Source organism: Peromyscus leucopus, chromosome 11 (assembly GCF_004664715.2).
Source record: "Peromyscus leucopus breed LL Stock chromosome 11, UCI_PerLeu_2.1, whole genome shotgun sequence".
Taxonomy (NCBI): domain Eukaryota; kingdom Metazoa; phylum Chordata; class Mammalia; order Rodentia; family Cricetidae; genus Peromyscus; species Peromyscus leucopus.
The window spans coordinates 7,547,501-7,560,164 of NC_051072.1; the positions used below are offsets into that span (position 1 = coordinate 7,547,501).

The 12,664-nt window shown below is 39.8% G+C and overlaps 1 protein-coding gene across 2 annotated transcripts in view; it reads right to left on the reverse strand.

Annotated features, from left to right (window-relative positions):
- Window positions 1–12,664, reverse strand: part of Marchf11 (membrane associated ring-CH-type finger 11) — a 106,315-nt gene that overhangs the window by 15,476 nt on the left and 78,175 nt on the right. The window contains exon 3 of one of the 2 annotated variants that reach the window (XM_028868171.2): window positions 5,730–5,922. The exons of the other annotated variant lie outside the window; for it this stretch is intronic. Coding sequence (XP_028724004.1) covers window positions 5,730–5,922 — 193 coding nt within the window. The remainder of the gene's footprint in view (window positions 1–5,729; window positions 5,923–12,664) is intronic. 2 annotated transcript variants of the gene reach the window in all.

A 12,664-nucleotide genomic window follows, 5' to 3' on the forward strand; every position in this document is an offset into this window, starting at 1 on the left:
TAAGAACAAAATGATTGGTTATACATTGAAACATTGAGAATGCACATTTCCACAAAGGAAGTATCACATCAAGAAGAGGGGTGTGAGCCAGGTGGCCTTTTGATAACTACAGATTTTATAAGAACAAATAAAATATATATCTGTGCACAGTTAAAAATATTTTAAAAGAACAATGTTAATTCATTTTTTCAAAGAAGACAACGATAATTAGTGCCCTCCATAACATCCCAGGAAAGATCAAAACCTGTCCTTCACAGATGTGGTTTTGCCACCAACTTATGGTATTTATTAGACTTTTTTAAAATGTGTTTTCTAACTCTATGATATTACATAAATAAAGATGTGTAATTTTTGGCAAGAAGATATTTCAGGATTGTTTGCCTCGGTTACCACAAATAAGGTCCCTCATCAGGGATGCCTATGTAATGACAGAGGGTTTCCTTTTTAAATGAAGCTGTGGGGATCCCACTGATATAACATGGCTTTAGTCTTGCCTCTACAATGTTTACATTCTCACTACTCCTGAAACTGGAATGGCTGGGGAAACACCTTCATTTTAGGTGCAAGTTAATAAACTGACCCTATGTCCTTTCATCTCCTTGAATGCCCAAGTTAGTCATTAATAAATATATTCCTCTCACATCACAGCCTCGGGATCACACAATCAATGGGTGTATGATCTTCCATCATTTCCATGGGCAATGTGAAATACTGAATCCTCTGGACAATGCCCTCCCCCTCGCCCCACACTGGCTGGCTTTTCCTTTCTGGGGTTTCTAATCTTCTCTAGTTCACTGCACAAATCTTCCTTGGAAAAGCCAGCAAGGGCCTATATTAATTTATACTTCTTCCTAAGTCACTATCTCTGACTACATATCTCAGAGAATCAGGTTGTCCTGTGAATAGTGATCATCTGGCATCTACTCAAATGTTTAAAAGAGATGCCTAAATACCTTTTCCTATTTCACTTGTCAGAAACAAATGTAGGCTGTACAACAAATGTAGGTTGAAATTTCAGTTCATGTATAAACTTCCTAAGTCTCTTTTAGAGGTTCAGAAAAGGGTACCAGAAAAGGACAGCTGCCAAGCATGTCTCCACTTTGTGGCTCTCGATCTCTCTTTTGGCATCAACCCTCTCCCTCACACACACTCTTCCCTTAGTCTTTTTGAACCCCTTTGAACCTTACTCCTCTCTCAGAACTAAGTCCCTTTATTGTTAAGAACTGCAGCCCATGTGTTCCAACAGGGTGAAACTTGTTTGTAGTATACTTACAATATTTCAACTTATACATTGGTCATTCTGTCATCTGGACCAGTATGGTGTTCAACAGCCTTACATATATGTCTACTTAAATTAATTTAAACAAAATTAAACTTAAAAATCTATTTTTCTCATTCTCACTAGCCACAATTCACATGTTAAAAAATCAAACCTAACTATGTTTGTGGTACTCAACGGTGCAGCTATGGACCACTTTCATATCTATGGAAATTTCTACATGGCAGACCATGATCTCAATATTTCAACTTTGACCTCTGGAAGAATTTAAAACATTAATAAAAAGCAAGATGCTAAATGTTAAGGAGTAAAAAAATCAATTAATAATAAAAATATCAACAAATATTCAATGTATCAGGAAATGAGTAATCAAATGCCCTCAATTAAGGGTATTTTCTGGGGTTGGGGATTTATCTCGGTTGTAGAGGACTTTCCTAGCAAGCACAATGCCCTGGGTTTATTCCTAGGCCCAGAAAACAGGCTCTAAAAATCTTTAAATTTCTGTTTAATGATTTGATTTCTTACACATTTCATAAAATGGCTACATTTTAATTTTTACCCTATAATAATCATCTGTGTATTTTTCTGGATTATTTTTTAAAAGAACGTTCAAAACTGTCAATCTGTTCTTTCTAGTTTAAAAATAAGCAAATTTGAAAACCTTGTAAAAATCCTTCCAACTATTTCTAAGCCCTCTCTGTGGAGAAACAGTGCAGCTTCCTCCAGTGGGAGGAAGGGGGCATTTCTGCTTTCACCAGGCATCAGCCATTAGCTTGCTTATCTATCACTTCCTCCATGAAATGTCCTTGAAAATTCCCCTCCATGCAGTACCAAAGCAGGGATCACTCCCTGCACCACTGAATGACCATTTGCCGGCCCATGACATCACATCCCATTATATTCCAACTACATGTTCGAACACACATGCTCTTGCATTTGTTTAACTCTGTGAGGCTGCGTTACTGTGCCTGTCTAAAACACCTGATTGGTCTAATAAAGAACTGAACAGCCAATAGCAAAGCAGGAGAGAAATAGGCAGGGCTGGCAGGCAGAGAGAAGAAATAGGAGAAATCTGGGAGGAAAAGGGAAAGAAGAAGCAGCCAGAGAAGGAGGAGGACTCCAGGGGCCAGCCACTCAGCTGCACAGCAACCCACAGAGTAAGAGTAAGATTTACAGAAGTAAGAAAAGCCCTGAGGCCAAAGATAGACAGGATAATTTAAAGTTAAGAAAAGCTGGCTAGCAAAAAGCCAAGCTAAGGCCAGGCATTCATAATTAAGAATAAGCCTCTGTGTGTGACTTATTTGAGAGCTGGGTAGTAGGCCTCAAAAAAAAGCAAAAATGAACAACAGTAGTTGGCAAAACTTTTTAAAGGAAAAATGAAGGGAGGTAGATAAAATGCTTTGAACTAACGATCTTTGGCCACAGAGGTTAAAATCAACTATACTCAATGATGGATACCAAGGGAGACACCAGTTCAAGGTCAAACAGGTAGCCTGCTGGGTAAGATGTCCTTACAGAGGTAATTTCTGTGTGAGTTTGTGCTGGCCTCTGTGCAAAGCTGTGGTTGTATAGTATTTGGAAATGGTCCTCACCAGGCATTCACATGAGCTCTCCTGCACAGTGCCCCTGCACAGCATTTTGTTGGTTAATTATTAGGGTTTGACAGGATGACATCATTTTGATTCTGAAGACTTCCACGTCCACATGAGGCCCGGGCTTCCTGGAGGCAGTAAAGCAACGGACCTCATTTGTGTTCCTAGCATCTAGCACTGCGTCTGACACAGAACATGTCCAACAATTGAGCTGAGCAAACTCAATTCCAAATTATAAATCTCCTTGCTATTCAGACTCTGTGTCTTCTCTCAGTAGTTTTAAGGTGTAATCTATGTAATTGTTGTTAGTGTGGACCTTTAATGAAAAGACATTTAAATTAATTTGTAATGTTGGCTGGGGCTAATACTGGCCATAATTCAGCTGGCTAAGGCATCCTTTACTATGTTACTGTCTCAGTTTCTTAGGGTAAAAAAAAAATAACATTTTCACAGTTCTAAAATATACTGATTAATGAGGTTGGCAAATGAAATAATGTTCAATCTGAATTATTTAAAGTTTTCCAACTCTGCAAATAGATTACTGAATGATGAGAGTGGGGTCTGACGAGCCAAAAGACAACAGAATGTGTTTTCAATATTTATAACACAGATAAAAATTCACTTTCTAAAATGTCTGTAGAAAATATGGCAACTATTTTTGTTTCTAAGAAACTTGACTTTTGTAAAGTGAGAGAATATTCACATTTTAAAAGAGGAGCCCAAATACAGCACGTATTTCCCCAAGATCACTAGTTCACATGCCTGTGCTCTTGAAAGCAGGGTTCTAATTATCTTAATTGAAATGCTGACAGTAACATGTAATAACTTAGCAACGCATGCACACTGCGAAACTCACAGAAGTGATTTCCTACTTAGGAGGCATCTGGTCTTTCTTAGTTTTACAAAAAGGTAAGGAAAGGCAGCTCGACCTTCCCCCAAGGCCAACTTTTGAGCCCAGTGATCCATAGTGTTTGTTTGTTGTATTTAACTTTCTTTCTTAAATTTATTTTAGTTGGTTCACAAAAATACAAAACTGAAGCTGTTGATGTACATATAATGTTCACATAAGGAGTAAATAGATGTATCTTCTCCTGAATTTATCCTTTATTTATGGTGAAAATTTTCAAAATCCTTTCCTCCAGGCTAAGGAAGCATGTCCCTTGTGATACCAAAAAGCATACCCCATTTTATAACAGACACTGGAAGGGTAAACACATTCTCTGAGCTGCTTGAGGGATTCAGTGTGAAGAAGGGTTTCGTGACTCCTCTTTGTTTAGAGCAATGCCCTAGAGATTAAATTTGAAGAGAGATTTGGGATTTTCCAAGTACTTGCATATGTATTAGCACATTTACTGTGGAGTCCTCATATGTACGATCAGTCTAATTACCCAGGAAACCCGCACTTAGATTACTGTCTTCACAACTCTGCCTCCTTCATTTCTCTTTTGAGCCTGAAATTTCCTCATTTTCTTCCTTGATGGTCTTGTATTAGTGACAAGGGAAGAAAGAAAGGAAGGAAAGCCAGGATGGTTACATTTTAAATGTGTATAAACTTCCTTTCATAAAACAACGAGGCTTCAGAAATGTCTAGTTAAATTTAGACTCTCCTAAGTACTGAGATTAATTCAAGTGACTGAGATTAACTCAGGTGTTTTTGACTTGTGCTTACATATTCCATATGCCATTGCCTACTAATAATGGGGTTCTTCCATGCTGCCTTTATTTAGACTGACATGGTAGAAATTATTGTTCCATTTTGTGGGTGGAAAGACAGAGGATAGAGAGATGAAGCAGACCAACTCAAGCAGGGGTGGGGATCAGAAACAAAGTCATCTGATCACATGCACAGCATTTTCCCAAGTGCCTTTGGCTCTCTAGCTTGAGTATTCATCACTACTGCAGAAAATGTGGACAACACAGATGCCACCACCACCTCTCACGTTTCTGATTCAGTAGGTCTGAGATGGGCCTGGTGATCAGCATGTCTAATCAGGTGACAAGAGGCTACTATTGCCAGTGGTCTGGGGACCACATTTGGAGAAAACCGTTGCTTTATATCACGGCTACCTTTCCATTTGGTCCCTTTTACAACCCAGGAGCCTGAAAACCAACTCAAAGTGGCAAATTCTCCAGGGTGCCCTCCTCCAGGTGCTCTTCCAACCCCATCAGCTGTCACCTTCACAGTGCCTGAGAGGACACCAGACACACCACACACCACACATTGTTGCCTGAGTCAACACTTGTCCATTGGTCAAGTGAACCATAAACATAACCTTTCCTGTAAAGTCTGATTTAACTACATTTATGGAAAGTAGGAAACTTTCCCTCTTCCCAGACACTGAATTTATTAAGCACAATGAGAGAAAAGTAAACAAGGAAAACTATCCCATGCCCTCAACTTTCCGAGGGGCCATTTATGCTCCCAGAGGAATCTGAGCCCCAATTATGAAGCAGGATTTTTAGGGCACAGTCATCTCTGCAAACCCACAATGTTGCTGTTGGCATTGGCCATGCTTCCTCAGCTTTGGAAAGGGCACTGGTTTGTTCTTGCTCCTTAGAAACAAATGGCAATCCTAACATTGCTCACCCCCACGTAATTTCCTCAACCACTCCATCTTCTTTTTGGTTGCAAAATATGCCACATTAAATGAACACTGGCCTGTTATTTTTTTCCGTTCAAACTACCCTGGAAGCAGCCAAGTTGTGGCAACCTCCTCTTCCAGCCCCAATAATTAACCAGAAGTCAAAATAATTTATACGGCAACATTCTGTGTATATTGGACATGACTGGTAAAAATGCAGGTGCTGAAAGAGATGCATTACTGACAGTTTGTGAATATTTAACACCGTGGTCTTACCTATGCACACTAGATCCATAAAACCATACATTCCATAGCAGATTTGAAAAAGGATGTCCTTCCTCTGCCACACTGCATAGGGGCTGAAGGCTGACCAGAGGAGCCAAGTCACACTCGCTATTAAGAACAGGGATCCTAGGATTACAGCAATCATCTGAACTTTCTCAACCAGTGTTATAGATATGCTCTGCCACTAAAAGAAAAACAGAGGCATGTAAGGAAAAGGTGCTGTGCAGAGTTAAAAAGAGAAGAAAAAAATTACATTTTTAGTGTTTCTCTTCATAATGTCAGACCCCTTTCAACCTGATCATCCCCCAAATGAATTTCTCCATTATATCCAGGATATAAAAAAGTAGACAAGCAGATAATGATTAATGAATTGTCTTTGACTCCATTATTTTCATGAATTCACCATTTTCAAAGTTTAATATGGTTTTAGTCCAGATAATAATACTGAGTGTGAATGGCTCAGGAATATTTGGTACCTGGAAATCACATACCCACATGAAATTAAATACCTTCTGACAACACACAATGAGGACTCCTCTATCTCATGCTTTTTTCCCCCTTATCATATTTGGTTTTTAAGAAAGGGAAAATTCTCTCTTGTTCTTGTAGAAGAATGTAAAAATAGCAAATAAACTATATGTGATCAACAGTACAAACAGTAATTGAAAGTAACACATTAAAATAATCATATTAGAATCACAAAGCTATTCTTATCTATTAATGGTATATCTTACATTCTTAGACAAAATTGGCTGTTATTATCAGTGGGTAAGCCATGGAGCATTTTAATCAAGATTTAGAATTTGTATACCAATGGCAGATCTTAGAGAGACATGAAACCATCATAGCACACAGTATTCAATGAAGAGTGACTTAATATCCTAAGTATCCGTATTTGAGAGGAAGTACAGGTGCTCAAAATATTCATCAGTGGTCCTATTAGGTTAAGAAGATCAATTAATCATGTTCTCACTTTTATATGCTTGAGAAATACACAAGACATGAACTGATGGTTGACTCATAAGCAATGAAACACATAAGAACCTACTCAGTTTGTGGAGGAAAGGCCTGGCTGCTGCTATGTTGGGTTCATTGAAGAGCCTTCCCCAAAGGAGCTCACCCCAATATGTTCATTCAATAAATCTGAGTTTTCTTAAAAGCCAAACTTACCTTAAGTCTGAATGTACGTGCTCTTCAACAGTGAATCAGCCCTCCCTTGTAATTTCCCTCTACATTCTCTCCTTCCCTCTTTCTTTTTCACACATACCCCAACAGCAGATAACCAAATGACCCAACTGTAATATTTTAAATCTGAACTTGACCTCCAGTATTGACAGATATATCATTGAACTGTGTGTGGGTTAAAAATCAACACACCTTTAAAACAGTGTTCCACAATCATCTACTTAACAAAGAACAGAACCCACAGTCAACAGCTGTTTACGGTGATGAACACATTCTTCATTTTAACGTGGAGTTTCCTTTCATAACTTTAGCAAATGTGAAAATAATAATAAACTGGTATGTATCATTTCATCTTTATAAGTGAACAGGGTTGTGTTTCAAGTGTATTTTTGCTTTTGCCTTTAGCTTCCCGGTGTAATTAGGAACACATGAGTCCCACCTGCTAGGACTTTAACGGTGAAGCATCTGAAGCTTGTTGTCACCTAACAAACGGGAAGTGACGGTGCCACTTGTTCTTCTTTCCTGTGGATTTATATTAAAATCTGCCTTAAACACAGCAACTGCAGCAAGCAGCTCAGAAAGCGGGCACACATCCTAAGTGGATGCTGCCACATATGCATGCATGACCTTAGCCTGAAACAATCACTACAGGGGAATAATAGCAAAACATAAAACAAAGCGTCCATTTGGGGCTTGTTTGGGGGGCGGGGTTGCTTTTCAGACAGGCTTTCAGTCACAGCACCGAACTCACAATTCTCTTGCTGCACAAACTCTTGACCACTGAGGAATACGTCACTACCTCTGGCTCTAAAGTAACTCATACTCTAAAGTTTGCAGAGTGGTGGTGGTGGTGGTGGTAGTTTGTGTGTGTGTGTGTGTGTGTGTGTGTGTGTGTGTGTGTGTGTGTGTGTCTGTGTCTGTGTGTATTTGATTTTCATCTGAAAGTTCATATGCTAAGCACATAGGACTGAACCGCAGGATTCCCGAATAACCAAAAGTGAGTGAGTGGATTCAGCAACTATGGTCTTATTCACTGGTATATATTTTTCTTTTTCCAATAGTCTGTGTAATGGAAGAGTGAAGTTTAATTCAAACAGTTCATTGTCAAGGTAAGTCACTGTATATATATATAAAACTCAGCTTCAGTTAAACATTATCTGTAGGTCAAACTTCTTTTTAAAAAAAAAAAAAAGTTTTTTGACACAGGGTTTCTCTGTGTAGCTTTGGCACCTTTCCTGGAACTTACTCTGTAACCCAGGCTGGCCTTGAACTCACAGAGATCCACCTGTCTCTGCCTCCTGAGTGCTGGAATTAAAGGCATGCACCACAACCGCCCTGCCAAACTTCTAACCTACAAGATATGCCTCTCCATGGCAGAGATGCCAAATGAGCAAAGGGACACTTCCAGGAGAAAGAAATATGGATGCTTCGCTTCTGTCTGGTTGAAGCCAAATTTAAGGTGACTTAACACGTGAATGCCTGTAGTTTGAATGGATGTGTTTAAGATCGTGTGAGCAAGCTACAAGGAAATAACAACTTGATTATGTTGCACTGGGAGGGTCAATTATATACTATTATCACAGACATTTACTCTTGCTGGGGATTTTCAAATTTACACTTAGAGAAAAAAACTCTATATACTCTATAACGGATCCTCTGTAATTTTCTGGTATCACTCTGTGAATAACTCAATTAACTTTCTTTCTCCATTAACAACACAAACAAATTATCCAGTAAGTTTATGTTCCTCATGTGCTGATGCATCCTAAACGTCACATCGCTTTCCTGAATGGCTAGTGATGACAAACACTGTCAAAGCCAAAGTTATGGAATGTGGTCATGGACACAGGGGCTTCCTTTGATATAGCAACATCATCTTGGTAGTGTCTTTGCCCTCTCTTTACAGCTCTCTCATATCTCTAGAGTTAAGTACAAAGGAAAGAAAAGTTGCCTCCGTTCTCCCAGAGGTAAACTGGCTCTGTCTTCCAGGGAAGGGAACTCAGCCAGCACCTTTTCTCTCAGAAGTAGGGGACTTCCCATAGGCTCAGCTCGGAGACCATGAGACAGAACAATAAAAGCAGGTGATGACCATCTTGGGGCCTGTCTTTCCACCTCATGGTAACCAAGGACTAGACTTCAGTTTGTAAAACATAAGTTTTCAATGGCGAAACATAATTTTCTCCTCTGGAGATGCAGGTATGGTAGTGCATGCCTGAAATCCCAGCCCTCAGAGAAGGAGGGAAATTGCCATTAGACTGAGCCAACTTGGTATGCTTAGTAACTTCTGAAATAACAAGGGCTCCATAATGAGACCTTGTCTCAAAGGGTTTTTTTCCTCATATAATCCCTTTCTCCACTCTCCTCTCTCTCTCTCTCTCTCTCTCTCTCTCTCTCTCTCTCTTCTCTCTCTCTCTCTCCTTCCCTCCCCCCTCCCTTATGTGTGTATATTTTTCACTGGCATCATGCCATGAATGAGTATAAAGATGATACATCAGTACCTAAACTGGCTTTCCATACTTGTTATTTCACTTTAGTCCATAATATTTGATTTACAATCCTAAAAACTATCTGTGTCTGTACAACAAACTAGTATTCCTTTAAAAATTGGGACAAAGAATGCCCTCTGTTGGATGTTTAGCCTCATTGAGTATCCAGGAGATAATTTAATGATAATAACTCCCATTCATATAGGGCAATATATGCCAGTCATTGTTCTAAGATTTGTGCATTAACTCATTGAATTACCATAACAACATGGTGAGAGAGTTGCAATCATCATTTTTAAAGATAAGTAAATGGAAGTAGAAATGACATGATGGTTAATATTGATTACTAACTTGACAGGATTTATAATCACTTAAGAGATAAGTCTCTGGACCTGACTGTGAGAGATTTTATTGATTAGGTTAGTCTTTGGCCATGTCTGTGAGGGATTGCATTGATTAGGTTAACTGTGGTGGGAGAGCCCACCCTAATTATGGGAAGCATTATTCCCTAGTATTGGGTCTTTGACTGCATAGAAAGGAAAAAACTAGCCGAGCACAATTTGTCATTCTCTCCTTCTTAACTACAGAAGCAATGTGACCAGCTGCCTCAAGTGTCTGCCATTATAGATTGCATAGTGTGTATCAAAATTGATGTTTTCTCCCTTAAGTTGCTTTTTTCGGGATAGTTTATCATAGCAGCAAGAAAAAAATAACTAAGATATAAAATTGGTACCAGGAGTGGGGTCATTGCCATGATAAACCTCACTGACCATGAAGGTTTTAGACCTCTACAATTATTTTGTAAATGAAATGTGAAAGAAGTTGGCAATTTGTGCTTCAAAACTCTTTGTATGTTAGAACCCATGCATAATTGGCCATTCTGATGGGGGCTTAGAAGACAAGAACACTAAAAGAAATGTGAATATCAGGGGCCCTGGTTCATGAGGTTTCAGGGGGAACAAGGACTCTACAGGAATTGAATGAGGAGGCAATTATGTGATATTTTGGCCAAGAATCTGGCTTCACTTTGCCAATGTCTTGAGAAGATAAGTAAAGTTGAATTTAAAGATGATAGGCTAATCTGTTTGCTAGAGAACATTTCAAAACAGTAGAACATTCAGGTTTGCATATAGCTGGCTAGTTTTTAAGCCTCTTATCCAGTTCTGTAGTAAAAAAGAACAAAACATTGAACAGATGGATATTTAAAATGTACAAAATATTGAGGAGGAGGAGGAGAAGAGCTGAAAGAAGTTAAAGTTTGCAGCCTGGGTGAACACTGAAAAGAGGGCTACAGTTGTTAAAGAAAAACACCCTGATCTGCGCTGAAACAGTAGAACACGTGCCTCAAGAGCAACCTTCCACCCACCAAATGCAGCTCAAGAGGGTCCCTGAGCCATGGAAGGAACTGCCTGGGCCCGTGTTTCCCCATGATCACACAGAGAAGCTACACATCTGTGGTCCAGCAGGGCCAGGCTACATCTCACACCGATGGAACTTGGCAGCAGAACCAAGATGGTACAGACTTCACAGATGTGAAATGTGCGAGATTGAGGGGAACGTAGCGAGCAGGCAATGTGTGGCAGGCTCACAGGAGCCCTTCGAGGCCATTATGGAAAGTTGTGAAGGTGAAGTCTAAATTACAGTGGAGATCCCAAGAAGGGGACTATGCCAGAGCCAAAAGGTCAATAGAGAGCTTGTGTGTGCTGCAGGTGACAGAGCAGAAACAGTGGGGCTACCTAATCTTTTTGGTGCCCGGATGGATGATTGTATCACAGGCCCCAAATGCTAGAGATGGAACGACAAGATTTCGGGTTTCCTGCTGGATTTCAATCTTACTTTGGCCCACTATTAACTGATTGGCCTTCATCCTTCCCTTTTGGAAATGGGAATGTTTATTCTGTGCTGTTGTATGTAGGAAATACATGAGCACTTATTTGGGATTTTATAATTAAAATATTGCCTTGAATATCAGATGAGACTTGTACTTTGGGTTTGTAAACAGTGTTAGAACTGTTAAAGACAGAGGGCTGGTGAGATGGCTCAGAGGTTAAGAGCACCAACTGATCTTCCTGAGGACCCAAGTTCAATTCCCAGCACCCACATGGCAGATCAAAACTGCCAGTTTCAGGGGACCCAACACCTGTGGCAAAAACACCAATGCACATTAAAATGAATAAGTTTTTTAAAAAAGAATTGTTAAAGACAGTGAAGTTAGACTCAATGTGTTTCTGCATTGTATGACATGCCATGAGCCACAGAGGTGTTAAATTCTGGCTTAAAAGTGAGCAATGTCAAGTTGGCAAGAGGTAAACATGATGTAGAATGACCTAGGTGGCAAGTTTCTGGGCAGAATGGTGAATAATTGTCTTAACTAGGTTAACTGAAGTCTGAAGACCCAGCCTAAAGGTGGGCAGTGCCATTCACTTGGCTTGAGTCCTTGGCTGCATAAAGTGGGAAAATATGGCTGACTTTGAACATTCATTATTCTCTACTGCTTGACTGTGGAAACAATGTAACCAGCATCTTCAAACTCCTGCTGCCAGGGTTATACCCTTGAATTGTGAACCAAAATAAACCTGTCATCCATTAATTGGCTTTTGTTTTGGTATTTTATAAAGAAAGAAATCGAGAGCAAGAGGGAAAGAAAGGAAGGAAGGAAGCAAGGAAGGAAGGAAGGAAGGAAGGAAGGAAGAAGGAAGGAAGGAAGGAAGGAAGGAAGGAAGGAAGGAAGAAAACTAAAGGAGATATAAGACAGGAAGCTAAACAATTTTCCAAGTCTTATCCCATTTAGGACTAGAACTGAGGCATAAATTCAGGCAGTCTGACTCCTGCAATCGTGCTGTTAACATGTTAGATTTTATAATTCTAGTGAACTTTGTGACAATTTCACATATCTCTACATCCTCCTCTTTGCAGTGCTATGACATGCCTCTGGTGACACTCCAACGCTGTCGCCTGTGGTTTGCTGGAAGAGCATTATAGCTGGGCTTGTGGCCGACCACTGTTCCCTGTTCTTCTGTGTAATCCTAGATCTACATTCCTAAGGGAAGAAGAAGCCTGTAAATTCCATCCAAGAGAGCTCTTCAGATCAACATGAACCCTCGGTGCTTGGCACACAATCGCTACATAATGTAAGAGAAGGCGATCAAGGGGGAGCAAGAGAATGAGAATGAAGGGAAGAGGGAAGAAGGAAAGGAGAGACCTCTCTCAGTTCATTTTATTTCATTCTCTCAGATGTCATTCATCACTTTGGGA